This window comes from Ascidiella aspersa, chromosome 3 (genome assembly GCF_963924565.1).
Source record: "Ascidiella aspersa chromosome 3, kaAscAspe10.2, whole genome shotgun sequence".
In the NCBI taxonomy this organism is placed as follows: Eukaryota; Metazoa; Chordata; class Ascidiacea; order Phlebobranchia; family Ascidiidae; genus Ascidiella; species Ascidiella aspersa.
The window spans coordinates 3612857-3638360 of NC_139449.1; the positions used below are offsets into that span (position 1 = coordinate 3612857).

General features: G+C 35.6%; 1 protein-coding gene across 1 annotated transcript in view; it reads left to right on the forward strand.

The window, feature by feature from the left end:
* Window positions 1-25504, forward strand: part of LOC146158137 (protein furry homolog-like) — a 63783-nt gene that overhangs the window by 26509 nt on the left and 11770 nt on the right. Inside the window, 30 exon segments of the mRNA XM_083383806.1 lie at window positions 434-541; window positions 2172-2311; window positions 2809-3002; window positions 3632-3844; window positions 4604-4839; window positions 5332-5517; window positions 6170-6209; window positions 6285-6394; window positions 7022-7091; window positions 7834-7968; window positions 8973-9033; window positions 9423-9525; window positions 10704-10830; window positions 11577-11672; window positions 11818-11999; window positions 12396-12658; window positions 12759-12856; window positions 14437-14567; window positions 15024-15181; window positions 16171-16313; window positions 17367-17517; window positions 18092-18219; window positions 18337-18436; window positions 19001-19111; window positions 19846-19985; window positions 20624-20690; window positions 21176-21270; window positions 22623-22742; window positions 23493-23690; window positions 24160-24277. Of these exon segments, the coding sequence (XP_083239932.1) occupies window positions 434-541; window positions 2172-2311; window positions 2809-3002; window positions 3632-3844; window positions 4604-4839; window positions 5332-5517; window positions 6170-6209; window positions 6285-6394; window positions 7022-7091; window positions 7834-7968; window positions 8973-9033; window positions 9423-9525; window positions 10704-10830; window positions 11577-11672; window positions 11818-11999; window positions 12396-12658; window positions 12759-12856; window positions 14437-14567; window positions 15024-15181; window positions 16171-16313; window positions 17367-17517; window positions 18092-18219; window positions 18337-18436; window positions 19001-19111; window positions 19846-19985; window positions 20624-20690; window positions 21176-21270; window positions 22623-22742; window positions 23493-23690; window positions 24160-24277 (4022 nt within the window).

A 25504-nucleotide genomic window follows, 5' to 3' on the forward strand; every position in this document is an offset into this window, starting at 1 on the left:
CCACACATCCAAAAGTTCTGTGTTTAGCTATTTTTATCAATTTGCTTAAATATCCATCTAATTCTAAGTCAAGCGAGGACCCTTTTTTATTTTGTTTTCGCAAGAAATCCATTACATTCCAAAATTAAACACCCTAATTATTTTTTAGATATCTTTCATCTTAGATAGACTGTTTAACAAAATAAAGACACAAAGTGAATATAAAATATATTTCGTTTCTTCAAAGCTATGCTATTAAACATGTCTAAAAAATATTTTAAAATACTGTTTTTCGAGCAACCTTTAGCCATGTACATATAAAATCAAAAAGTCCTTTGAAAATTCCAAATTACCTTGTACAACTATTGGCCATGAAAAAGTTAAATATTCAATATATTATGTAATATATAGAGATATATATTAAATATTTTAATTTACACATATTTAAATGCAGTTACGCCCCCCGTTACCTCGTAACCTTGTTAAGCCTTGCCATCTACGGAATGGGAAACGCTTGTTTGGTTGAGGCGTCGCAACATCTGCTCTTACTACTGCAATACAGGTGAGCGTATAATATATTTCCAATATGCGACACAGTTTGTGTGAAACTATCGTTTCAATGAACATACTCTTGCTGCCAGGCATTATATCAATTTTAAAGAGGCTTCTTCTGACAAATAATAAGTTAATCTGCACTGAAGAAGATTGCCTGAATAGGTAATCGAAACCTTGGCACAGAATAAATATTTGTCTGAAGAACCCTTTTTAAAATTGATATCGTTTTAATGTTATATATTATAGTGGTTGATTAATTTTTAGCGGTATACTTTCGTTTTGTCAATATTTACTGGCAATTGTACGAATATAAAAAATTAACCATTCGCCTAAAATACATTTGTCATTAGGGAGTTCCCCACTTTTACATATTTGTCATTAGGGAGTTTCCCTACTTTTACATATTTTGTCATTAGGGAGTTTCCCTACTTTTACATATTTTGTCATTAGGGAGTTCCCTACTTTTACATATTTTGTCATTAGGGAGTTTCCCTACTTTTACGTATATTGTTGTCTGTCAACTCAGTTCTTAAAGCTTACAGAATTGCAATGTAATTAGAACACTACGTTAACTAGATTTCGTGAGCTATTTTTGCGTTTAAAATACATTTTGTCCTTTTGCTGTTTTCCGATTCTTTTAATATTGAGAATGAAACTATAGCCATATCTTTATTGGCATTGACTTATCACTCCTTTTAAAAAGTTGGCTGGTAAATTAGGAGAATTTTATTTGTTTTTCTTTTCCCGAGATAATTCTGTTGGAGCAGTCGTTTCTAAACTTTGGGGCGTGTTTTTGTTGTGGGTACGTGAACTAGTTTTAGTGGTTTCATGCAGGCCTAATTGAAATCTTAATGCATAATTTGAAACTTAAAAACATAGAACAAAAAAAAATGGATTAATTCAAAAAAACGCTTTGGCACCGTCTCCTTAAATGTATTTTGACCTTATTTAATTTCTTTACATTTGTCAGACTAAAAACAGCAGGTTTCTTAAGTCTGCTTTCTGTTAGACGTCGATTTATAACGTCATCTGTAAAACACGCGAACCACACAAAGGTTAAAAAAGAACGCCAGTATTAAGAGAGTGTGTGCTGCTTGATTACTGAGCAAATATAGGCCAAGTTTTTTTTCCTTTTTTAGATATTTTACCTACCCGATATTCATTTTTCTAGACCAGCGGTTCCCAAACTGGGGTCCGTACAACAGTTTCTGAGGGTCCTCAAGGAGAGTTAGTGTTTAAGTTTTTCAACGTTATAGTCTTTAGCCATTGTTTTTAACATTAGCATTAGACTATGGTAAAAACATTTTTAGTCTTTAGTTATGCTTTATTATTCGATAATATAGCGTGTTTGTTGATGTCTCTTGTGACAGCATAAAGCATCTATCAGCGAATCGTTCGCGTTAGAAAGAAAGTTACATTAGAAAGAATCGTGACTACACTAGTGTACTACAAAAAACATGGGTCAACTGACCCTTCAATTTTATAGTGCGGCGAAATATCAAAATAATTGCAAAGTGTCCGCCAGGTAATTTTTTCATAAAAGTTTGGGAACCGCTGTTCTAGACTTTTAAACTTGCAACATTAAGCCCTAATCCTTAATGGAAACCTAGCTTAACATGCTGCTGTTCTAACGACAGGTTAGCTGATGAGAACGTGTCTGGTTCGGGCGACCAACCACAAGAGAAGAAGATCGGCTCCCAGCATTACTTCTCGCAGTTCGACGCCTCAAAGCTGATCGCTTCTTGTTACCCTTCCTTGTCGGTCGCTGTTCTGTCCGGTAGGTTGGGATAGAGATAAAGAAAAAAAAAAATTGTGTGTTGTCAGATACGTCGTTTAATTTTCGACATTTCGTGCGAATAAAGTTGTTTATCTTGTTTACTTTTTTCTCCTAAATTGGCGTTTTTGCGCTTTGGGTTTTTCGTGCGCAAATATGCACCGAAAAAACAGGCATTAATACATTCGGGATCATGCGACTAAAGCCTTCGCCTCTTGAAATTTAAACACACCCAAGAATTAGTCATCCCTAAAAAACGCAAATATAATCTGAACGTAAGAGCATGACACTGATTTGAAGATTAACGTATGGCTCACTTTGTTACTTGGTATTTTTTCACTTCATCACTTTATCAACCGTAAGGTAGGGCGGCTCAAGTCCTGGAACAGCCAGCAAAAACTCACAACAATATTTTTTGTGGTTGTGAGTAAATGAGGTTACTGTGGAATGCCATTTGGTACTTTCTACTATAATTAAACCTATTATTTCCCTGCCACCAGAAATCTTCCAACGATTTCTCAAGTCGACCCCGACCAGTCAGCGCTACATGCTTCGTTACGTCATACCCTGGCTGCAAAACATCCGACTCCAACTTGACACCACGCCCTCTGGTGGTGAGGAGGGACGCAAGAGGAACGCTCTCTCAGTCACTTCACTCTTCGTGCTCTGCAACCTCAGCTATCTCACTGCAAGGGTGGGTATTGCGTAACATTTTGACCGTATTGCGTAATTTCTACACCATAATCTTACTATCTCACTGCCAGGGTCGGTATTGCGCAATTTTTAGTTGTATTGTGTAATTCTTGTAAAAACTGTATCTAGGTTATTTAAATCAATGTATTTCTAACAGGTCAAAATTTTGTCAAAATAAATTATTTTTAGGTTAAAATTTGTCAAAATTTTAGTTTTTCAGGTCAAAATTTTCTATTTTTTAGGTCAAAAAATAATCGCCCTACTTATTAGGTATTTATTTTTCTAAAAACTTGTTTTTGCCAAAACATCTATATTAGGGGGAAGCAGATGACTCTGAATCTAAAAGCAAAGAAATTTTTCACCGTTTATATAACGACATAAAAATAAAAAATGTAAGAAAAAAACAAATAAAAAAACTTTTAAACCATACGGACGACCCTTTACCCCAATCTGTTTTTCTAAAAAAAAAATTTCTAAGTATGATACACTTTTTTTCGGTTAAAATAAAACCCAAAGGCAGAACGAAACAAAAAAGTCCTGTGAATCACGATGCATTTTGATTTTATATCTCATTGAGTCCGTTTTCACCCTTGAATCTCATTGTTTATCAAACCATCCATTTCTTCCCAGTATCACACGATTTACGAGATCGAGCTTGAGGGATGCTGGAAAGTCCTTTCCTCCACCAACCACCAGAACCTCACTTGCATCCTGCTCTTCATCACTGGACTCCTGGGGAGCCACTTCGCCGATCACATCGCAGGCACTGCCAAGATCTTGCTCGTCTATTGCGCAAAGTCCATGGAACAGAAGGTCACAGAGTACCTGCTTGAAGAATGTCAGGTTAGTTTTTTAAAAGAAATCAAGAAATTCTTTTTAAGGTACGTGAGGTAATAATTGTAAAGGACACAGAATTTATTATGAAAGAATGTCAGGTTAGTTGTTTAAAAAAATCTTTGTCAAGTATCATTAGAAAAGCTCTAAAGGCAAATAATTGTAACGGTGACTGAGTAAGTGAGTATTTTCTGAAAGAATTTCAGCTTAGTTGTAAGTATCGTTAAAATAATTCTAAAAGTAAATAATTGTAATTTGTTTTAAATTGGTCATGCGTCGGTTATAATTTTAATAAATAATTCTACATAAATGGTTCTTAACCACCAGTCCTTTAAGTACAAAAAAGTTTACACCCTTCTTCTAGTGTGTTAAGCCCAAATTAGAAGAGTCTGCACAAAACGCCCCAAGTAGTGGATAACTTAATTAAGCTCTAAATAAACTCGACTTACAATGACACAACTTGCAGTGTTATGAATTCTTATTCTGCTCCCTAATGACTTGCCCTAGTTGCCTCAGTAAGTCCTGGATGTTAGTTAAGCGAACTCGATAAACTTATTCCAATCCAATTTTGGAAGTTAAAATAAATACTCAATTCTGAAAATTGAAATAAGTCTCTAATCCGATGAAGTTACGTATTATCTTTCCCAAGAGTACAAGGTTATGTTTTTAGATACTTCAATTCAGAGAATTCAAAGTTCCAAACAAAATAATTGATTTAAAGGCGCCTTGCCTCAGCCCAGATTTGAACCCAGTACCCTCGGATTTTAGGTTTTCGAAGTTTCGTCTCACCGCTTCACAGTGCAAGGGGACTTTCCCTATTTCGCGATGGAAAGCCACTCAAACTCAGAAATGCTTCAAAATCAAACGCAACAATGGCGTCTCCCCTCCCCGGTACCCCCCAGAAGTCCGGCCTCCCCCCAGGAGGGCAAGAAACCGGCGCATCATCGCTCCCTGCAGCACATCAACCTCACCAAAACACAGTCGCGCGACACTGGTAGTCTCAGGTAAGAATGCCATCGTTACTGCATTACAGTAAGGGCATGTGATGAAGCAAATGTGTTTTTTTTTTCTGTTTGTTTGAGGTTTTTTCCGAAACTCAATATAAGTATTAACTGCTTAGAGCGTCTTTCTCCGCTGTAGTTACAGAAGTAAGCTATATTTTGAGTAAAAGTTTAAAAATTTTGAGAGACCGTTTAGGAAATTTACAAGGCCATTTCTGTTTCTCAATCTGCCTTAAAAACACTGATCAAAATAGTGAAATTTAAACTTAAAGGTAGGATTTTAAAGTTAAAACGCCAAATTTTGTTCACAGTTAAGAAACTGAAGTTAATTTATTATTTTGCGAGAAATTTCCCTGGAAAGGTGAAAATTTCTGTTTTAAATCTCAAATATTGGGTGTTATTCCTACATTAATTTGGTAGCATAATCTATACCAGCATCTGACGTCAGGCCTCGGTTGCGATACGATATTATCGGACATCCTCATTATGACGTAGGCACAGCAGCGCCGTTTCTCTCCCGGAGAGCTTTCACAGACGGGGATCTCCCGGACGTGATAAGTTGAAGAAGGTGTCGACCTCTCTAATGTCGCTTCCCAGGAGCATCAAGGAAGAAGCGATGTCGGGAGATTTCTCACCAAAAGCGGGCCCCGGGGGACTCGAGATGCCCGAAATGTCGGACAGGTACGGCTTTGGTTTGTTTTCTAGACCAAACAAGTGATGAAAATGTAGATTTTGGCGGAATTTTTTTTCAAATCTGTTTAAAAATCCCTTAAATTTTTTTTTTTACTTTTTCTTGTAATTTGCGGAAAAAATAATTTAAAACTCCAAAGATTCATTCTAAAAATTTAAAATTTCGTTAAAAAATGGAATAAAAAATATGTTGATAAAATTAACTAAAGATTGTAAATCTTACCTCTAAAATTTTCCTAGCTCTTTTTCATGTAATTTGCAGAAAAAAATAACTTAGAACTGTAATTGAACCTCTTTTTGTAAAAAAAGGTTTATACAAGGCCTACAGTTTATTTTGCATTAACCAGGGCCAGGTTGTTTGTATAAAGTTGCTTAAGATGTCAGAATGACAGGTGCTTGTTTTTTTGCTGAAATTAAGCAAAGCGTTCAAAGTATTGGGGCTTGTTTTTTCTTTTTTTTAATTCGGAAAACACCAAAACTTTAAAAAGTATTCCCATCTGATATATTTTTCCAGACTTTTTTTATCTAATTTTTTATTAAAAAAATACGAAAAATGGCGCAAATACCTATGTAGGTAGCAAGCGTTGTATTTGCCCCTGGTTTTGAAATAATGTTAATTATTCGTTTTCAACATTTGTTGCAGTCAATCAATGGGCAGCTTCAACAAAGATTTGACAACAATTGTGAGTATTCCAATTTATTACCAACACTCTACGCGTCATAAATTTCTAAAACTTGCATTTTCGTTTGTTTTGAAGGAGGAAGGCAGCCAAAGAAAGTTTACAGAAAACCTGGAATCTTTATTTTTTCTTCCGCTTCAGGAATTCTTGGAAGGCGACGAAATTAAAATCGGCTCTAAAATGTTGAGGTACTTGTGTTGAGTGTTTTCACATAAATTAAGATTAAGAGCCAGGTCTGTGCAATTATTGACGTCAGAGTCTTGTAGCTCTTAAAAAAATATTTATTATTATTTTTGAAAAACATTTAATCTAACTTGATGCAAGACAAAGAAAATTAGAGTCTTGTAGCTCTTAAAAAAATATTTATTATTATTTTTGAAAAACATTTAATCTAACTTGATGCAAGACAAAGAAAATTTTAATGTTATTTTTCGGTAAAAAAATTATAAAAATAATTTTAAAAAAGGTTCCCAACCTTTTTCCAATACCGTACCACTTGGACGTTTTCTTACGCCACGCGTACTACTTCTTCTATAACAGTGGTTCTTCACCTTTTTTTCTACCGCACCCCCCCTGTGGTAATTGTTCTGTGCCTTGCGCCCCCCTTAGATATTAAACAACAATAATAAGGGAAATTTGTAGTGTGAAGCGCGAAAGAAATTGAGTTTATTTGGTTTGTATTGGCTAAACCTTAATTTTAATATTTGTGAGAAAAAATAACAAATATAATGTTATTTTTAAGAAAAAAAATTATGACATTATTTTTAAGTAAAAGGGTGGATATTTAATCTGAAAACAAAATACTTGTTTTTTAGGTCAAATATTTCTTGCATTTTGCTCTACGAAATCGCAGTTAAACTTGGATTGAATAAGTTGGATTTAAAGGTACGTGTATCTTTATTAGGTTTAATAGCTTCTGGTTTCGTGTAGTATAAATACATTCATGTGGAAGCTGTTGCTTTTTTTCGAAAAGCGAAAAACAATCTGACTTTAATGAACCAAAAACCTTTTGTTTTGTTAACAACCGAAAACAGTTTATTTTAATGACAAAAAAAATAATCAGTGCACGGTTGAGATTTTGTACTGGCCAACTCGGCAATGCGAGTTCAATTCGGCCCGGGCGAGTAGCCTACTGATTGGCACCCAGCTCTCCCAAATGGCACCTAAAGAAAATTATGGCTATTTTTACTGAACCTACTGGACTACATTTGCGACAAAAAATGTTAAACGCCACAGATATGGCCATTTCTTGCCTAAATCCTTTTAACGCTATACGCAACTGCAGAATTAAGCAAAAATATCGATCGTGGTAAATATCCTACGCATATATTACTGTGCTAAAAAGGCGAAACCGGCCGTTGGTTCACTATATGTGTGTTTGCATACGCGTTGGTAAAGAAACTAAGTAAAAATATTGGTAAAACAATTAAACAACTTAAAGGACGAAAACTCGCAGACGGCGTCCTGGCATTTTTTAAGAATTTAATTTTGTTCGAGGGTTTGCTAATTGGAGACACGCAAATATGTGTCTTTAAAAACTAAATGTTCGAAATCAGGCAATCCAAAGGGGAAAGTAAATCCACAGAAGTCTTGTGTTTAAAACCAGCTTATACATTTTTTGAAACAGCGCTGCCTCCCCAGCCTTCTGCTCGCCATTATATTTGGAATGGACAACGCTCAAATAGTAGAAGTACAAACCAAATGTGAACACTTGTTGGCTCACATCATCGTCAAACTGCTGCTGCCCAGCGAACAAGAACTCGTAAGTCTACATTGTCATAGTTTTAACAAGTTTTTGTATGACTGTTGTCATTGACTTTGCTAAACTGCACTTAATTCACTGTTTTCTTAATACACTGTTAAATGACTTAACTTGACTTGAGTGGTTCTGGTGAAATGACTTGACTGGACTCAATCTTTTCAAATGACTTTACTTGGCTTTGTCATTCAGTTTTTAGTTGAACTTTCTGTATTTGTAGTTCAATTAACATATTTGCGACTATACCTTAATTAACATATACAATTACAATTTTTTTTTTCTGCTTATACGTTAAGTGGGTCAAAATTGCTAAAGTGAGTTAAGTGTTGCAGCATGCATTTTTTTGATTGTTTTTCGTTGTACAAAAGGTGGTGTTATAAAAATGTATCTATCAGCTCTTATACCAGGGGTTCCCAACCTTTTTTACACCGTGGCCCTCTTTAAAAATTTTGACAAATCAACGACCCCCCCCCCCCCCTATTTTTTTCGACCTTTTGAAAAAATTAAGTAACGTCGTTTTGATTAAAAAACTGGTTCATACAGTAACCGGTAGTTAGAATGATAAAATGATATAAAAACAACACACAGTAAACATGATAGAGCATTAATTAGTTATTACATATTGCTGGTTTAGTTGTGAAAAGAGCCAGTCGCATGCCATATTGAATATCCAAGACACTGCGCTGCTTTGTCTTCAGAAGTTACGTTGTTGAAAACCCACATTTACAACGATGTGTTGATGAGAAAGGCAACAGCAATGGCATGACAATTTCATTAGGTTTAGGCTACAAATTGCATAGTTTTTCCAAAATGTGGTCAAACTATCCTTCTCAAAGCTCAATCGGGTTGCAGTCTCGCGACTTCAGGAGTTCATTAGGTTATTTTTTGTTATAGTAGAGTAGACCTAGAAATAATAAACTAAAAAAAATTATTTATTTTTCATGCGCCCCCTAGGTTGCCCCCCCCCCTGCCTTATACCCTTTAACTAACGTTTGTGCTTTTTTCAGATATTTAAAGACATGATTTCGTTTTCTGGGCCCGGACTTACTTCTGTACTGCCGCAAAAAGGTTCGTAAACTTATAGATGTTTATAGCAACGTTGAGGTAAAGCGTGTTTGTAGAAAATTGAAAAAGTTCATTTTTGTTGGATTAACAATTAAAAAAAAAAAGTTTTTAATGCGGCCTACGAAATGCCAGTTTTTACAGTTATTTGACCTTCATGAAACAAGTTGAAGGGACACCTTTGTTAGTTGGTGGTTGTGTTTTAAAAAGTGATTCTTTTTTCGAGTTCTTCAGTAGCGTTTCTTGAGTGAAACTTAAAATTTTAAAAAGTAACGCTCAAGTCAAATTTTCTTTTTGCTACCTATGTTATAGCGATTTCAAGGCTTTATGATGATTAAAGTACGTTGGTGGAAAAATTGTTTACAACACTGATTTAACGCAATATGTTTTCGCAGAGATTATGTTGGTCACACCTGACGAAAACGCAAAGCGCTTGGACAAAACCGAATCTATCAGTCGTGAAGACACCAAGGCATTCGTTCTTAATCTTTTCACCAAGTATGGATTTTAAGCTAAAAACTGACGAAATAATTAAGTAATCAAATCTGGGATTTACTTACCCATGGTACACCAGGATGTTTTATTTAATTTTGAGACGGTATTAAATATCTCGTAATTCATTTGTTTTCAAATCGAAATAAATCAAGGCATTCGTTTTTCCTTTGACCCCAACCAGTATTTTCAATGTACCTAATACAGGGGTGTCCAACTCAAACATGCCGGCGTGCCAATTTTTTCGTATAACTTCTTCCCGTGCCAAAGTTTAGTAACCAAACCAATTCTTTTTATCATAAATACCCTTTTTTACGTAAAATAAAAACGTTTATTTAAACTTGAAAAACTGCGTAGTAGAAATGCGCATTACTGCATCTAAGTGTCTCTCGGTGAGCTGACTATTGTAACTTCACACCAAGCTATATAATTATGCGAATACTAGCCTCCACACAAAATAATGTTACTATATCAAAAGTAATTGTTGGTTGTCGTGATTGCCGCGATTGTTTTATATTGTGAATAAACAATGGCAATTGGCTGAATAACAAATTGAGCTTTTTTGACAATTGGCTAAATAACAATTTTAGAGTTTTTTTGAGGGGGTTTGCGTGCCATTTTTTATTAGGTTGCGTGTCACGCCGCTTGTTGGACACCCCTGGCCAAATGTATTAAAAAGTCCACTAACGATACATAGAGCACCATCTAACTTTAATCTGTTAAAGTTTTAAAATAAATCTAATGTGAAGTATACTTTCAAATAGGCACATGGGGTTTTATACTTTTATAGGTAAAATTTTCTGGGAAAAAAGTACAATAAAATTAACCATAAATTGATTTCTTAACGCAAAAGCTAAATTTGGCGTAATACTCGAAAAATTGTTATTATTGTACTTTATTTGATCTATTTTGCTTAGCTGGGCATAATAATGACGGCATTTAGTATTTGGACATTTTGCCTAAAATATCGGTATCGATAAAAATATATAAAATACCCAGTATCGGACATTCCTATGGTCAAACGGTGTTATACTTTAATTGCCTCATCACAGAAGTCTTTTAGTGTATTTCTGTAAAAAAATTAAAAAAAAAATCAGAAATTTATCAAAAGAAAAGCTTATTTCTAATTTCGACCCATACATTAAGCTTTTTCTTTACTTATCTTCGTGTTTATTTTGTGCCAGAACCAAGCTTCCACTGTGGGTTTGCGAGGACATCTCCCCAGCTAAAATACTTTCCGGCGCCAGCCTGAACAGCAGTGAGAATATGAGCAAGTTCGTTTGCGATCTTGTGCAAATCTTCTCGATGCTGGTAGGTTTTGAGTTCAAGGCGCTACTTCCAAATGTTATAATGATAATTTATTTACCAAATTAATGAATAACTTTGTTTTGTCACAATATTTAACTAAATTAGATTTTAAAATTTGAATCGTATGTGTGAATATATTAGAGATTTTATCTTACCTAAGAATTGTAAAGTAGCAGGATAGAAAAAAAAACAATAAACTGTTAAAAATACGTAAACCATTTATTAAAAATATATAAACCATTTTAACTAAATAAATTGAAAATAAATGAAAAACAAGTGTTTGCAGAACGCAAAGTTTTTCTAGGTAACATAGGCTTTACTTGATAAAAACAATTGTTGCGAATTTAGTATTTAACATCCTTATTTTTTTTGCACGTAAATAGTGCACGCAAGGCCAGGCTAGGAAACAGCTAGCCTGCGGTAAGATTCGAACTCAAGACCTCGGTCATACCGGGACCTTCGCCCTACCAACTGAGGTACACAGGCTCAGATAGGAGCAAGTCAAGAAACAACCATAGCACCGTATCCTGTTGCATGTTTTCGTAAATACAACCCCATTTAAAGGGGATGTACACCTAATGCATTCGGAAAGGCTTGCTTAAATCAGTCGATCAATGTGCTAGCAGGACAGGCTAGAAAAAAACAGCCTACCGTGAGGTTCGAACTCACGACCTCCGGCCATACCGGTATTGGTGGACTATTTGGTACAAAACTTCTAACTTCTGTTGTTTAACAACCTTCACTTGCAGATTCCTGACCTTTCTTTGCACCAGTTGCTATCCAAACAGGCGATTCATGTTACGATCCACGCCAACCACAGACATTACAGATGCAGATGCCTACAGGTAACTAAACTAATGTGCTGGTTTTTAAAAACCTACAAGGTTTTCAAAAACCTACAAATTTCTTTTAAAAAGTCTTTGGATGTCTTCGATTTATTTTTTTTTGTAATATTTTTCTTCGAATAATCCTTCAAAATTATTTCTCCAGATTTTCCGAGCTCTTAAGGTCCCTCTTGAGCAGAAGGACTTTTGCTTCCTGGTGCAGATCCTCGCCGAGAGCATCCACGGAGGAAGTGATGTGGAGCTGCAGAGCCTCATGATCGAGATCCTACTCACCTTCCTACAATCCTGCCAACTCCCGGCTCCTGACTCTAAGGAGGAAAATAAGAGGTAAAAAATATTTAAAAGCGTCATCTCTAAAAATTGTACACCGACCCTGCTCCACGCTAACTTAAAATATTTGCTAGAGTTCCTTTCAATTATAAAAAAATTAGTGTCTGTATTAAAAAAAATTTAGGGGTCTGTATTAAAAAAAATGCGGGGTCTGTATTTAAAAAAATTGGGGGTCTGTATTAAAAAAAATTATGGGGTCTGTTTACAAAATTTTTTAGGGCTTATCAATTAAAAAACAAAGGGCTTTAAATTAGAAATAATTAGGGTGTCCTTGTTAAAAAAATGTTAGAAGGTCTGTGTCAAAAAAATGTTAAATGCGGTCTGTAGTAAGAACTTTTTTCAATATTTTTTTTAAACGAACTTCTGTTTTTAAAAAATCCCCTTTTCACCCAGGCCGTCGGTCCTTCCTGCCCCCGTTCTCTCCCCCACCCCCGAGGTACCCCGGGCCAGCAACCGGTTCCCCAACTCGGCCGAGGTGAAGCCCCAAGCGGCCCCAAGTAACCCCAGGGCTCATCGGACCCATTCGCACAAAAGATCGGGGTCTGTCACCCTCAAGAGCAAGTTTATTGAGGACCTGGCGGCCCCAGGGGATTCCCCAGGGGATTCCCTGGCCCCAAGTGCCCCCACCGTGACCACGTCACCCCCTTCAAGCTACGGTGGGTTTGTTGATTTTTATGTGTTTTTTTTGCTTTATTTTCAAGCTATGGTAGATTTAGTAATGTCATTTTTTTTTTACTTATTTACTTTTTTATTAAGGACCGCAAAGTAACGGCTTGAAGAAACAGAAAAGGCAGCACCAAGACGAAACAAAGCAAATGGTGCACGGCGGGCATTCCCACAACTGTTTAACTCAGGTATAAGCGCTACATTTATTAACGACTACGAGACGTTTTTCTGCTCCAAATTTGTTTGGTTATTTCGTTGGTTTAACTCGGTGTTTCTCAACCGATAGGCCGCGACCCAAAATTGTTTTGCCGTTTGATTTTCTTGGGTCACTGACTAAGTTGTTCACATGTTTAGATTTATTGAGATTGGTTCTGAGCAAGTTTTCTCCAAAATTTTAGAAAATGCAAAAACAATTCGAAAACCCTTTTTCTTGTCTTTTTTTCAAGAATCTTTGCATTTAATATATGGTCAGCCTAATTTCATTGTTTTAGAACTGCCACAGTCAAACGAACTATTTGTCATTATGTTAACCATGACATCTGCAATGTTTTGTTTCAGTGATCCCATTTATGATCTTTAAAAAAAATAATTTTTAATTTTCATAAAACCTATTGGCAATGAATGAAGTTTGAGTTGGAAAAATGACTTGACTTGGACCAAAGTCATTAGTCGAATGACTTAAAATTGGGTTTTATTTTTATTTTTGTTTATAAATTTGAACGATTCTTATCAACTTTGTTGAGTTATTGCTCATAATCTGACAAGTTTACTATTATTAATGTTTTTCATTTTATCATTCTAATGATGACCTGATTTCGGGCAACTTATGACTTGTTGTGTTTTTAAAAGACTTTTACTTAAATTATTTTACAAATGACTTGACTTGGACTTGAATTATTTTACAAATGACTTGACTTGGACTTGAATTATTTTACAAATGACTTGACTTGGACTTGAATTATTTTACAAATGACTTGACTTGGACTTGAATTATTTTACAAATGACTTGACTTGGACTTAAATTATTTTACAAATGACTTGACTTGGACTTGAATTATTTTACAAATGACTTGACTTGGACTTGAATTATTTTACAAATGACTTGACTTGGACTTGAATTATTTTACAAATGACTTGACTTGGACTTAAATTGTTTTACAAATGACTTGACTTGGACTTGAATTATTTTACAAATGACTTGACTTGGACTTAAATTATTTTACAAATGACTTGACTTGGACTTGAATTATTTTACAAATGACTTGACATGGACTTAAATTATTTTACAAATGACTTGACTTGGACTTAAATTATTTTACAAATGACTTGACTTGGACTTGAATTATTTTACAAATGACTTGACTTGGACTTGAATTATTTTACAAATGACTTGACTTGGACTTGAATTATTTTACAAATGACTTGACTTGGACTTAAGTTATTTTACAAATGACTTGACTTGGACTTAAGTTATTTAAAAATACCTTGTTTACAACACTGTCATGTGGCGACTATGTTATATTCTCTAACAGAATAGGCATATATTGGACATTATTGAAATTTGTAGGAAAACGTTTTTTTAATTAATGCACCCACACAGTTTTTTTTTTTAAGGTTTGGTTTGGGTGACCGCTAAATAGTTTTAAGAGACCGCAAGTGTTTCATTTAAATACCAAAAAGTTGCAAGTCCAAAATTTGGGAAACCGCTGAAGAAATTTCCCAAAACACCTTAAAAAAACACTGCACCCACAATACTTGATTTCTGCAGATTTTTTGGATCGGAGTTGGAATCCTGGAATCAGATTTCGAGTTCGAATACCTTCTCGGATTGCAAATTGTTGTAAGAGTGCTCAGCCAAATGTCACTGCTGGGTCTGGATTGGTTTGCGAAGGCTGAGAGGTAAAATAACCAAATTTCTTAGATTGCTGTTTATTTTGCTAATATGGTAGAACTTTCAAGTATGAAAAAGTCAAACTACATTTCATTTTTTGGATGTTTTTTTGTTTTTTTTCAGGCGTTATGTTATATCCCAGGATACTGTATTTTCGACTTTTTTGGTTGTTGAACAACGAAATAGCCCATATTTCTAAATTATGCGTTCCGTTAAAGTATTACCAAAACTGTCTGTTTCATAGATATTTTATTTTTGGAAAATTTTCACTAATTTTTAATATAGAAAATCGGTTTTATGTTGTGAATATGTCTGAATATGGTTAATTTCATTTTTACTTTATTGACGCGAAGGCTTTTATCATCTAACTTTTCGAAAAAAAAAAAGAAATTCTTCATTTTTAGATTTGATATGCTTTTTTTTAGTAAATATATTTTTACTGACAATATTTTTATGTTCTTCAGATATTTGAAAAACTTCCAATGGCGGACTTTCTCAGGCCTCCAGTGTTTGCTCATAAAGGGACTGACAAGCGTGGCGACCTTTGACCTGGCTTACTGCGCAATTTCCCACTTAACAACTGTTACCCATCTCCCCATGGTATCAACTAGGCCAGGCATAGGTCGGTTAAGTACCTTGATCAGTCTAAGGCTTTGCTGTTATGTAATTGTATTGTTTTATTTTGTCACTTTTAATGTTATCGATATTTATTTAGATTAACATGAGTCGTTCTGATTATTGTTCTGCTGAGCTAAAATTCAAAAGACCCAACTCTAAAATTAAATAGTATATTAGCGACGGAAACCAAGTAAACTGACACTTCATATATGCAAAGTAACAATACATACTGCATATAAAATCTGAGTAAAATCCCGTAGCGTTTTCAGAGGCAGTCATTTTTGTAGTGTGCTCATAAGGTATTGTAGTTTTGCATTTATACTGTTTTAATTTTTTCCCTATCGTTGAGTTTGTAAAAATATTTAAATGATTTGAAAGTGTGCCAGCAATAGAGATTGACCAATATCACTTTTTTGTTTTGTTATAAGTCAACTTTTTTATTTACCAATATATTGGATCCGTCGCGTATCCAAAAATCCAGAAATAAACTCGGGGAATTCCCTTATTTTCCGTCTAACGTTAATAAATTATGGCGTCATAAAATAGAAATGTGTTGGACGTCATAAAATATGACGACATGATTGGGAAAAAACTTATCAGAACAGCCAATTAACGTCCACAAAAGCAAACACGTACGTCGTCAACACTCCTGCCTGCGCCAGCTGCGAAACCGCTCAGTGTACAATCGTCAACCTTAGGCAAAACACTAAACCAAGACCGTGAAATATGTGTGATTGATTTTGGTTGAATAATTTTTCGACTATCAGCAGCGCATTTACTCAAGTTCTATGGACGGGACTACGCTAAATTTCAAGCACGTCTTTCGCAAGAAGGCTTGACTTTGTGTTGGGAATTGTGGAATACAAACTTGCTAATCAGCCAACCTGAACGAATACCTAAGGCGAAAGAAAAGGGGGTCCGCACCCCTAACCCCTAGATTCGCCACTGTGTCGGTTTATCTCTAGACAGCAACTTACATTGTTTTTCATCCAGGCAACGCGTTCGCGCTGAACGTCATCCTTCTACTTCCCTACCTGGTGTCGAACTTCAGCAACCCTGACAAGGCGAGTTGTGAGTGCGCTCAAAACATCGCTCAAGTGTGCGTGGTCGACTTTAAGGACTTCCTCAAACTGCAGGTTTGTCGTTTAAATTTTATTTTTAAAACCGCGACATACAGATGGGTCCACTATGCACAAGGGTTGTTCAAATAAAACACTTGTTTGTCAAATTTCAGTGGGGACCCCCTGGAATTGTAAGGTTGCGTCTAAAAACCCCACAAAACAAATCTGGGCACGTTTGGTTCAGTATTGACCGCGCTACGTCAATTTGAAAATTCAGATTTAGGCTGAAATTTTTGAAAAAATAAATTATCCTCACCGTAAAAAAAAAATTGTTTCCACTTTTATTGCATTGCTTTGCAATTGAATAGCATGAGTAGTCATGTATGCACGGATCCGTATATGCAGCTTGGTAATGATTTTTAAGCTAAAAAAGCTGGAGTTGATCACGTCTTAATCAATATTATGTCGATTTACTCGACCTTTTTGGCTTTAAAATTCATTATTAATTGACATATGTTGTTACCTTAAAGTTCTGTTGAAGTTTTTAGGGAATATTTCTTCCGTCTAAAGAAAGGGCGATTAAACTACGACCAGCGGGCCAGCGGGCCAGATACAGCCCACCGGTTCAATTTTTCATTTTTTATTTTTTAAATGTTGTTAAAACATATATGCGTTGTCAACTTCAAAGACTTTCTTAAGCTGCAGTTTTTTCGTTTCAATTTTCTTTGTAAAACTGTGATGTATTGTTACCAAGTTTTTGGGCATTAAATGTATTCTGTTATTTTCACTGTTACAGCGATATCGAACATTTTTGAAAAACCTAAGATTTTTCAAAAACCTTTGGGGTATTTTTTTATATGTTTTATGCTAAGCTTAATGTATTTGTTTTGCCTCAGTAAAAACAACTTTTAAAGTTATTGTGTTCTTATTGGCGTTTGCCGTTTATACTGATTTAATTTCAAATTAAATAAAAATCGCAGCTATTAATTGTCTTTGAAACATCCTAATGTAAAATTGCGCGGCAACCCTGGATGTAAGACGTACTCCTACCGCTTTATCCGTAATATACCAAAGGCAAACTTAGAAATGCTGTACATTTTTAACTAAAACTCTCTTATTTCCTTTTAGTCTTTGGCCCACGTGATGAGCTTGTATGTGAATAGCACTTACAACAAAACGATGCAGACGTGGATAAGTGTGGTGTGTAAATACGTGCACGAAACATTTCCCAACGCTCTCGAGGCTCAAATACGATTCCTCACTGAAATGCTGGACAGAGGTGAGGGTTTTGATCTAAATCTGTATTTTGCAGAATAAGGGTTGAAAGTTATAATTAGACACTGAAACATAATTATTTTTTTGAGGTTGGATTGAGGGTATTTTTCTGTCATTATTAATGCTATTCGCAGTTGCTTTACCTATAGATTAATGAAACATGCATTTACACAATGTCCCTTCTGGAAATCGTACTAATCAGGATTGTAGTGCAAGCAAGGCCAGGCTAAAAAAATAACTGAACTGCGGTGAGATTCGAACTCACGACCTTGGCCATACCGGGACCGTTGCTCTACCAACTGGGCTACACAGGCCCAGGGAGGAGCAAGTCGAAAGACAAACATGTCACCATTGATCGCTGCATCCTGTTCAGTGTTTATACATAAATACATAAAGTTATCGGGGTCAGGTTTTTCAGTTATACGGCCTTTTATGAAAAAAAAGTTTGGCTATCCCTGGCCTTGCTACATTGCTATTCTTAAAAAGAACCAACTTCTTCTTCATTATTATTATTTTTTTTAAACTAGCCAAACAGCTATAAAAGGATAACTATTTAAGTTGCCGACTGTCGTCCTTAGGTCAGTCTCACCACCTTGCTTGCCTGCAAATAATGCTGAGCCTCCTTATGTTGTGTGAAATGCTCTCCAAACAATCCACACCAGACTACGTCCAAGACGCCCTCAACGTCGTATCAAAGCACCTTGACGTAAGTTATAAGATCCATTTGCTTTCATATTTCACAAGGATTTTCTTCTGTAAATTTTTAAGAAGTAATTTTATGATTTTTAATGCTGTTTTTACTAATCAGCTTTTTTTTCTGCAGGGAAAGAATTGGAAAGAAGCCCTGAACATCTTGAAGCTTGCTGTCGCCAGATCATCGCAACTTCAAATCCCAAAGATGTTTGTCAGTAATAGTACTAAAGGTAAAAATGGAACTCAAAACACTTTGAAACGTACCATACGGTCCTACCTACCAGTGTTGTAAACAAGTCATTTTTTCCTATTGTAAAATAAGTCCCATTTAAGTCATTTTAACATACCTTAATTTTAAGCCATTTCTCTATGTATACGGTGCATTACTGGCTGTTGCGTGTGACTATAACAATATTTTTAACCTGACTTAATCTATGTTTAACATCGGTCTACTTACAGATTTTTAAAAGTCAGTATTTTCAGCAATAGCTATATAAATGGTGTAACAGTTGTAATGAAATTTGGCGGAAAATTGACATTTTGCCCTACCCGATCAAAGTTGGTTTAGAAAAACAATACATGAACCATGACAGTGATTTTCAACAGGTGTTTCGTGAAATTCATAATAAAAAGTCGAATTTTTCATAAAATTGCGTGGTAACCCAGAAAAATTTAACTTTGTGAAAAACCTTATGGCAAATAAATCAAACCTTTTATACATATAACCGATTCGGCGATGTGTGTAAACATCACTTCACCAATGAGCTTATTTTTTGCAACTTAATTCTTTTCAGATAGCGACAAGGAATTCGTAGGTCTGCCAGGTTTAACGCTCTCCTTCAAGTACGACATTTCCAACTTCCACATGATCGGAAAGAAAAACGAAGCAGCCAGAGTAACAAAAGGTAAGTGGTTTCACAACTTTTTATGTTTTAGTTGTTTTTGCAACCTGTGTTGTATCTGTTCTCTTGTTGCAGTTTTTAGTGTTGGTCTTTAAACACAAAATTATTCGTCTAGTACTGAATTAAATTGAATGATATCACTTGTGCTTTACTGCTTTTTAGTAGTTTTTTAGTTATTATAGGTAACACACAATAAGACCTAAAAAGCAACAATACCTAAAGCAGAAAAATCTATAATCCCATAGTATTAAGACCAACGACATAATAAAGTCAAATTCGCAGTAATGTCCACGACAGAATAAGAACTTAATCGAATTGTTGGGCCCTGTTTGGGGTTATTGGTGGGTAATGGGTGGGGTTAGCAAATAGGGTAGGGTTTAACTTGTCAGGGAATTAGTGATGTACTTCGGGTTAGGGTTTGGGGTTAACTAGGCAAACTGTTGTGTAGGCTTGATTCTGACCATTTAGGTCTTACTCCGACAGGTTTAGGATTGATTACGACCAGGAGGTATTATTCCTATTTTGTTCTTATTCCGAACTGTATTTTATGCCGACCTGGATGTTGTTCTTATTTCGGTCTTATGGTGTGAGTTAACATGTTTAAATAAAAAAATTGCGTTCTCTTAACATTCCTTAGCTGCTGCTATAGTCAAACCTTAAAAAACGTGAAAGACGCAATAAAAGACTAGGTAAGAAGGTAACGAGTTCAAATTACGTTATTATTGCCTTATTTCTAGCCCCGTCTTACTCCACAAGCTGTTGGCTCGCACCAAACCCAACCAACCGTTCAACAGAGAGGCTTCAACCTCTGCTGCGAATCTGCACTTTCTTCCACCAAACTTGCGCCAGCAAAACGCAGCTTCCAATTCCTGTACAGGTAAGCATAACGAAAAACTTGAAAGGTTATTCAGTAAGGTAGGGTGGCCAAACCGTTTAACCAATTTGATGAAAAAAATACTAATTCCTTTACAGGCCAGAATAACGACAAACTTATTTCTCAATTAATAACGCTTAACTGCATAACGAAAAACTTAAATGCTTATTCTGTAAAGTAGGGTGGCCAAACCGCGGTTCTTCACCAATTTAATAAAATAAAATATGAATCAAAATAAGTTATCGTATCACCAGTAAAAGAGAAGTCAAAAGTTAAGAGATTCTTAAGCCAAATTTTAACTGCTGCGGATTAACTGTAACTTACACGGCTTATCCCCTACTCTATGGACACGGATTGCTGTCCACTCTCTCTTTCTTTAATGCGAGATTTTTTTTTAGATATCCAGTATAATTGTTGTGGGCTTAATTTTTTGACGGTTTGAACTATCACTAAATGTGAAAACATTCCGGGCTTCGCGCGGAGCTCGTTAGCTTTCCATTTAGTCTAAGGCTGTTCGAAAAAATTTTTACTACGCCTCAAAAAGACAAATCGTTAATCTCAGTTTTAAAGACTCCAAAATTCCGTTTAAAATTAGTCCCAGTTTCTGTTAATATTTTTTTTGACCAACCCTTTCGTTTTAGACTGTCAACGACGTTACGGAAGAAGCAAAGGGTGAAGAACCAACAGCTATGGAAGAAGCTACTTCAGGTAAAACCTATATTTAAGTTTAAGTTAATCACGAAGACTTGGTTGCACTGTTCGAACCTATTATATAAATAAGGTGCACTTACTCTTAATTTAAGATGAAATATACGCACAAGTAGTGTTTTGGTGTTGCTGTTTGTAATTGTATATTAAACTATCTTTTAAGTAACATTTTAGCAACTATACGATAGTATAAGACACTTTGATCAAACAGTTGCAAATATTAAGTTTTTTTTACATATGAAAGCTTCTAGTGTAGTATTGGTGTGCTTGCGATTAATACTGTTCATTAAAAAAGCGTTTATGCCGCAATATTTAATATCAATTCGGCTATCGCTCTAGTATCGAATAACTACCAACACTGCAACTTGGTATCGGGTATATCATCGGACATTCCTGATAACCATTGTAGTATAAGTAACAGTAAAAAAGTTAGACACCGTTTCCCTTAAAAATGAAAAAAAAAATCATATAAAACGTTCTTGTAGGTCCTCCCAAGTCCCACGCCACCTCCTTATCCGAAGACATCAACTGTCCTGGAGTTCTCAGCAACTTCGACTTCCTAAACGACCTTGAATCAGAGGTGAGGACATATTGTTCGTCGCATTTTAAAACCACACAATTATTGTGTTGCTATTTGAGGAGTTTGTTCTTAGTATGGCCACACAAAAAAAGTGAAGCGTTCCCATAACTCATCAGTGTCTTAACCTTTTTACGCCACAGAACGCTTCTTTTTATTAAAATAATTTTCCTCTACCTTTTCCTACATCTTTACATATTGTTTATCTAAATGTCCTTTTGCATAATCAACCAGAATTGCCCCACACCAGTGTTTATTCAGGCTTATTGATACCACGGGACACTTTATGCGTTAACCAGTGATTCTCAACCTTTTTTAGAGCAAGAGCCGCATTTCAAACCTAATGTTTGCAAGGAGCCGCATAAAAAACAACAGTAGGCATATAATTAAAAAATATTAAGAAAGCAACAAGAAAACAACAAATATACATTACGCTAGCCAAGGCTAACTAATTAACAGTGTTTGCCATAGCTTGTCGATCAGGACTAAATATATTGTGACGTAACAAACCACAAAATTATTTTAAAGAGCCGGATGGAAGTACCCGGTAACATTAGTACTTCGTACTCGGGATCCTTGCTGATACAACTCATTAATTCTTGATATCTCTTACTTACTTTGTTGCAATTCTGCTACTTCTAACTAATTTTTCACTCGGTTAGAGAGCCGCAAAATGTACAGTTGAGAGCCGCATGCGGCTATGAGAGCCGCGGTTGGGAATCACTGCGTTAAACTAATTTTGCGGAGCCAAACGAAAGTTTATAAATAATATTGCATTTAAACAGCACAACACAACGACTATCTATTTGTTTAATTTTTTTATGGTGTTGTATCTGGACCTGTTTGGATGAGCGCGGAATTATTCGGGCTACCTTAGTGTACTTAACAACAGACAGAAGATATTACAATCCTACTAATGCACAACAAAGTTAATAAATTTCTTGCCAAACACCTGTCGATCTTTCACGACACTAGTGTTCAGCGGAACACTGATTGAAAACCATTGTCATAGCCAGAGTGCTTAAGAGTTTATAAGGAGCGAATCGAGAAACGGTCATACGCCAATGCTAGCTACATTACAATCCTGTGTAGCTCAGTTGGTAGAGAAACGGTCCCGGTATGACCTGAGGTCGTGAGTTCGAACCTCGCCACAGTCTGGTTGTTTTTCTAGCTTGTCCTGTTTGCATTATTTATCGACAGATTCGGTTAGTTTGTCGAAGAGTTGTACTAATGATACGTAAGCCGTAATCGTTCGCCAAAAAGCGGATTCAGAAGGGCAAGATCGCAGTTGTAAACACACATTTGTGTGTGCATCTTTCATTCTTTCATTTTCATGATTTCTTTACCTTTTCTAGGGCGATGGAAACGACAATTTCAACGTTGGTATCCAGTGGAGCACCTCACCTACGAACCAAGCCACAGCAAAAGATGGAAACACGGTTGAAGAACAACCTGAGGAGTTCGACCTCACGGCGGTTCGTTCATGCATTTTTTTGCGACATTCGTTTTAACTCTACCAACTTTTTGGTTGTCGCGACCTCCTTTAAAGTTTTCGAAGACCTTCATGACCCAGCAATTTTGGCGAATTACACATAAACCATATGACGATCATATACAAGTTGGTAAAATGTTCAATGTGGAGACAAATTGTTTCAAACTTTGATAAAAATGTCTGGGTTACGTCATAAACATACACAAGTCACTAAGGCCACGCTACCTATTTCACGCTATAAGGCCATTATACTTGGTCTTCGGTCATTCATTGAAAACAAGAGTAGTTATGACGTCATAAACACGACTGGTCCACTAAGGCTGCTGTCATCAACATAATTGTTGGACTGGCAGGTGTTCCTTTCCACTGGTTTAACCTTGATCTAATAAACTAAAGGTTTTGGTTTCAAATTTATTATATATGACTCATAAACATTTTTTTTCCTCACAACATGCTCGTCAGGTGGTTTGGGGAGGACTAAACTCCCCTCGGAACTAAAGCTCATCATTGAGAAGTCTCCTTGAAATAATAAAATGTCTGAAATAATAATAAATTATATTGTGAGATGTTAAAAATATAGGTGAAAAGTGAAATGTAAATAAAAATGAATTGTGAAAAGAATAGAATTATTTCTTGTTCATATGGATGTATCGAGCTTGAACTTGTAGCTTGTTTCCTCCTGACTTTTGTTAAAGCGATACTAATCCTCGAAATATTTTTCCTCCCGGACCAGATCCTAACTCCTGAGGAAGAGAGATCTGATGAGAGCGATGGATCTTCCATGGATCGCGACGAGAATCGGAACAACAATCACATGGAGGTTGATCCTCATCCTGAGAGCGATCCTAGCGATGCAGATGAGCAGGGAGTGGAGAAGATGGAAGAAGAGCAACTTCCTCATCAGCAGGAGGAATCACTCAGGATCAAATCAGTGAGTTTGTAGCAAAACTGACATAAAAACTAGGTCTTGTTTGTTATTGTATTAGGGTCCTAGTAAGTGAATATACCAATAGTTGTGTAATTTTCACCTATTTTGTTTGGTAGTATCGCCATTAGGAGTGTTATAAATGGCTGACAAAAGAGTTGAATTAAAAAATTCAAAAAACCTACAAAAAATATGAATAATGCACAGAGGTATTAAGATTAGAGTCATGTTTCATAGTTTATTAAAATTTCGGTGGATACCTGGTAAAAAAAAAAAATTTAAATATAGTTTTCAGTAAAATTCTGATGCCGATAATCAGACCTTTTTTTTAGTTAAAATTTTTTTTTTCGATTTTGGTGATCTTAAATCACATTTTGCAATACACGTAGATTACGAATGTCGTTTACGGTATCACAACACTTTAAAGTTTGTCATTTAACACCGGAACAATTTGTTATGCATTTTCTTTTCACAGTTGACCCCGATTTCGTGCAACCTCTCCGAAACTAGTTCCCATGACGACCTGACGTCATCGGATTTAACGCCATCGTCGGATTCTTATTACATCAGGTCCACTTCCCCCTCACCACCAGGTAACAACACATGACGTCACAATATAGGCGCAAATAATAGTTCACATGGTTAGACTTATTGAAATTGTTTTTTAGCGATATTTCTTCAAAAATAAATTTAGGGGTTTAGGGTCAAGTATTCTGAAATGTATTCTTCCAGTTTACAATTTTAATTTTGACAATTGGTTTCGTTGCTGTACCTAGAATTCTAGACCAGCGTCGGAAATTAATATATTCCAAGCGTTTTTTTGTAAATCTTATCTTGTAAATGAAGATCTAACGAAAACTTGAAGGTGTCATCAAAAATCAGCGTTTAAATCTTCAGCATTAACAGCTTTTAACGTCTGTTAAATTTTCACCAAACCTTAATATAAAGCCCTAATTTAAACCTACCTTCAAACCTACCCACATGACGTCACTATCTTAAACTGTTTTCAAACGGACCCTATAACAATTTTTGTCACTTGTTGGGTCGTCATTCATTTTTAGAGATGACGTCATATATTGATATTATACAACAAACAGATTTAGGTAACCTGCTGTTCCAGCGAACATAAACACCAAAATGAAGTCAAAATATGTTTGAGTAGAAGGCGCCAAAGTGTTTTTCTATTCATCGTTTTTTTTTTAATTTATAACGCTATTCATGTTATCCACTGGTATTTCAAGTTGGTGTTCATGGACCACTAAAACTAGTCCACGGACCCCCAGGGGTTTATTGAACCCAGTTTAAGAACCCCTTATCCAGGATTACATAATGTTGTTTAATGCAAAAAAAAAACAATTTTTTAGACCGGGTTTCAGCCGTGATTTGGGCGCTAGTTCACTTAAAAAGAAGTGTTTGTAAATTATTAGTTTTTCGACCTAACTCTGTGACGTCATTTTTAAAACAATTATCTCTCCCCCTCAAACATGAATCTGTCTTTGGCTAGACCAGTGGTTCCCTAGAGCAGTGGTTGTGGGCCATGGCCCAGTACTAGGCCACCAAGACATTGTCAATGGGCCACAGAGCCATTTGAACAGATTCTACTGTTTTGTTATACTGTACAATACTCACTTTTAAACTGTAAAACATGTTTATATATAGCTATTTTCAATTGCAAAGCAATGCGAAAAAGTAGAATTTTTTTTTCTGGGGGAGGATAAATTATTTTTTTCCAAAATTTTAGCCTAAATCTGAATTTTCAAATTGACGTAGAACGGTCAATACTGAACCAAACGTGCTCAGAATTGGTTTGTGGGGTTTCA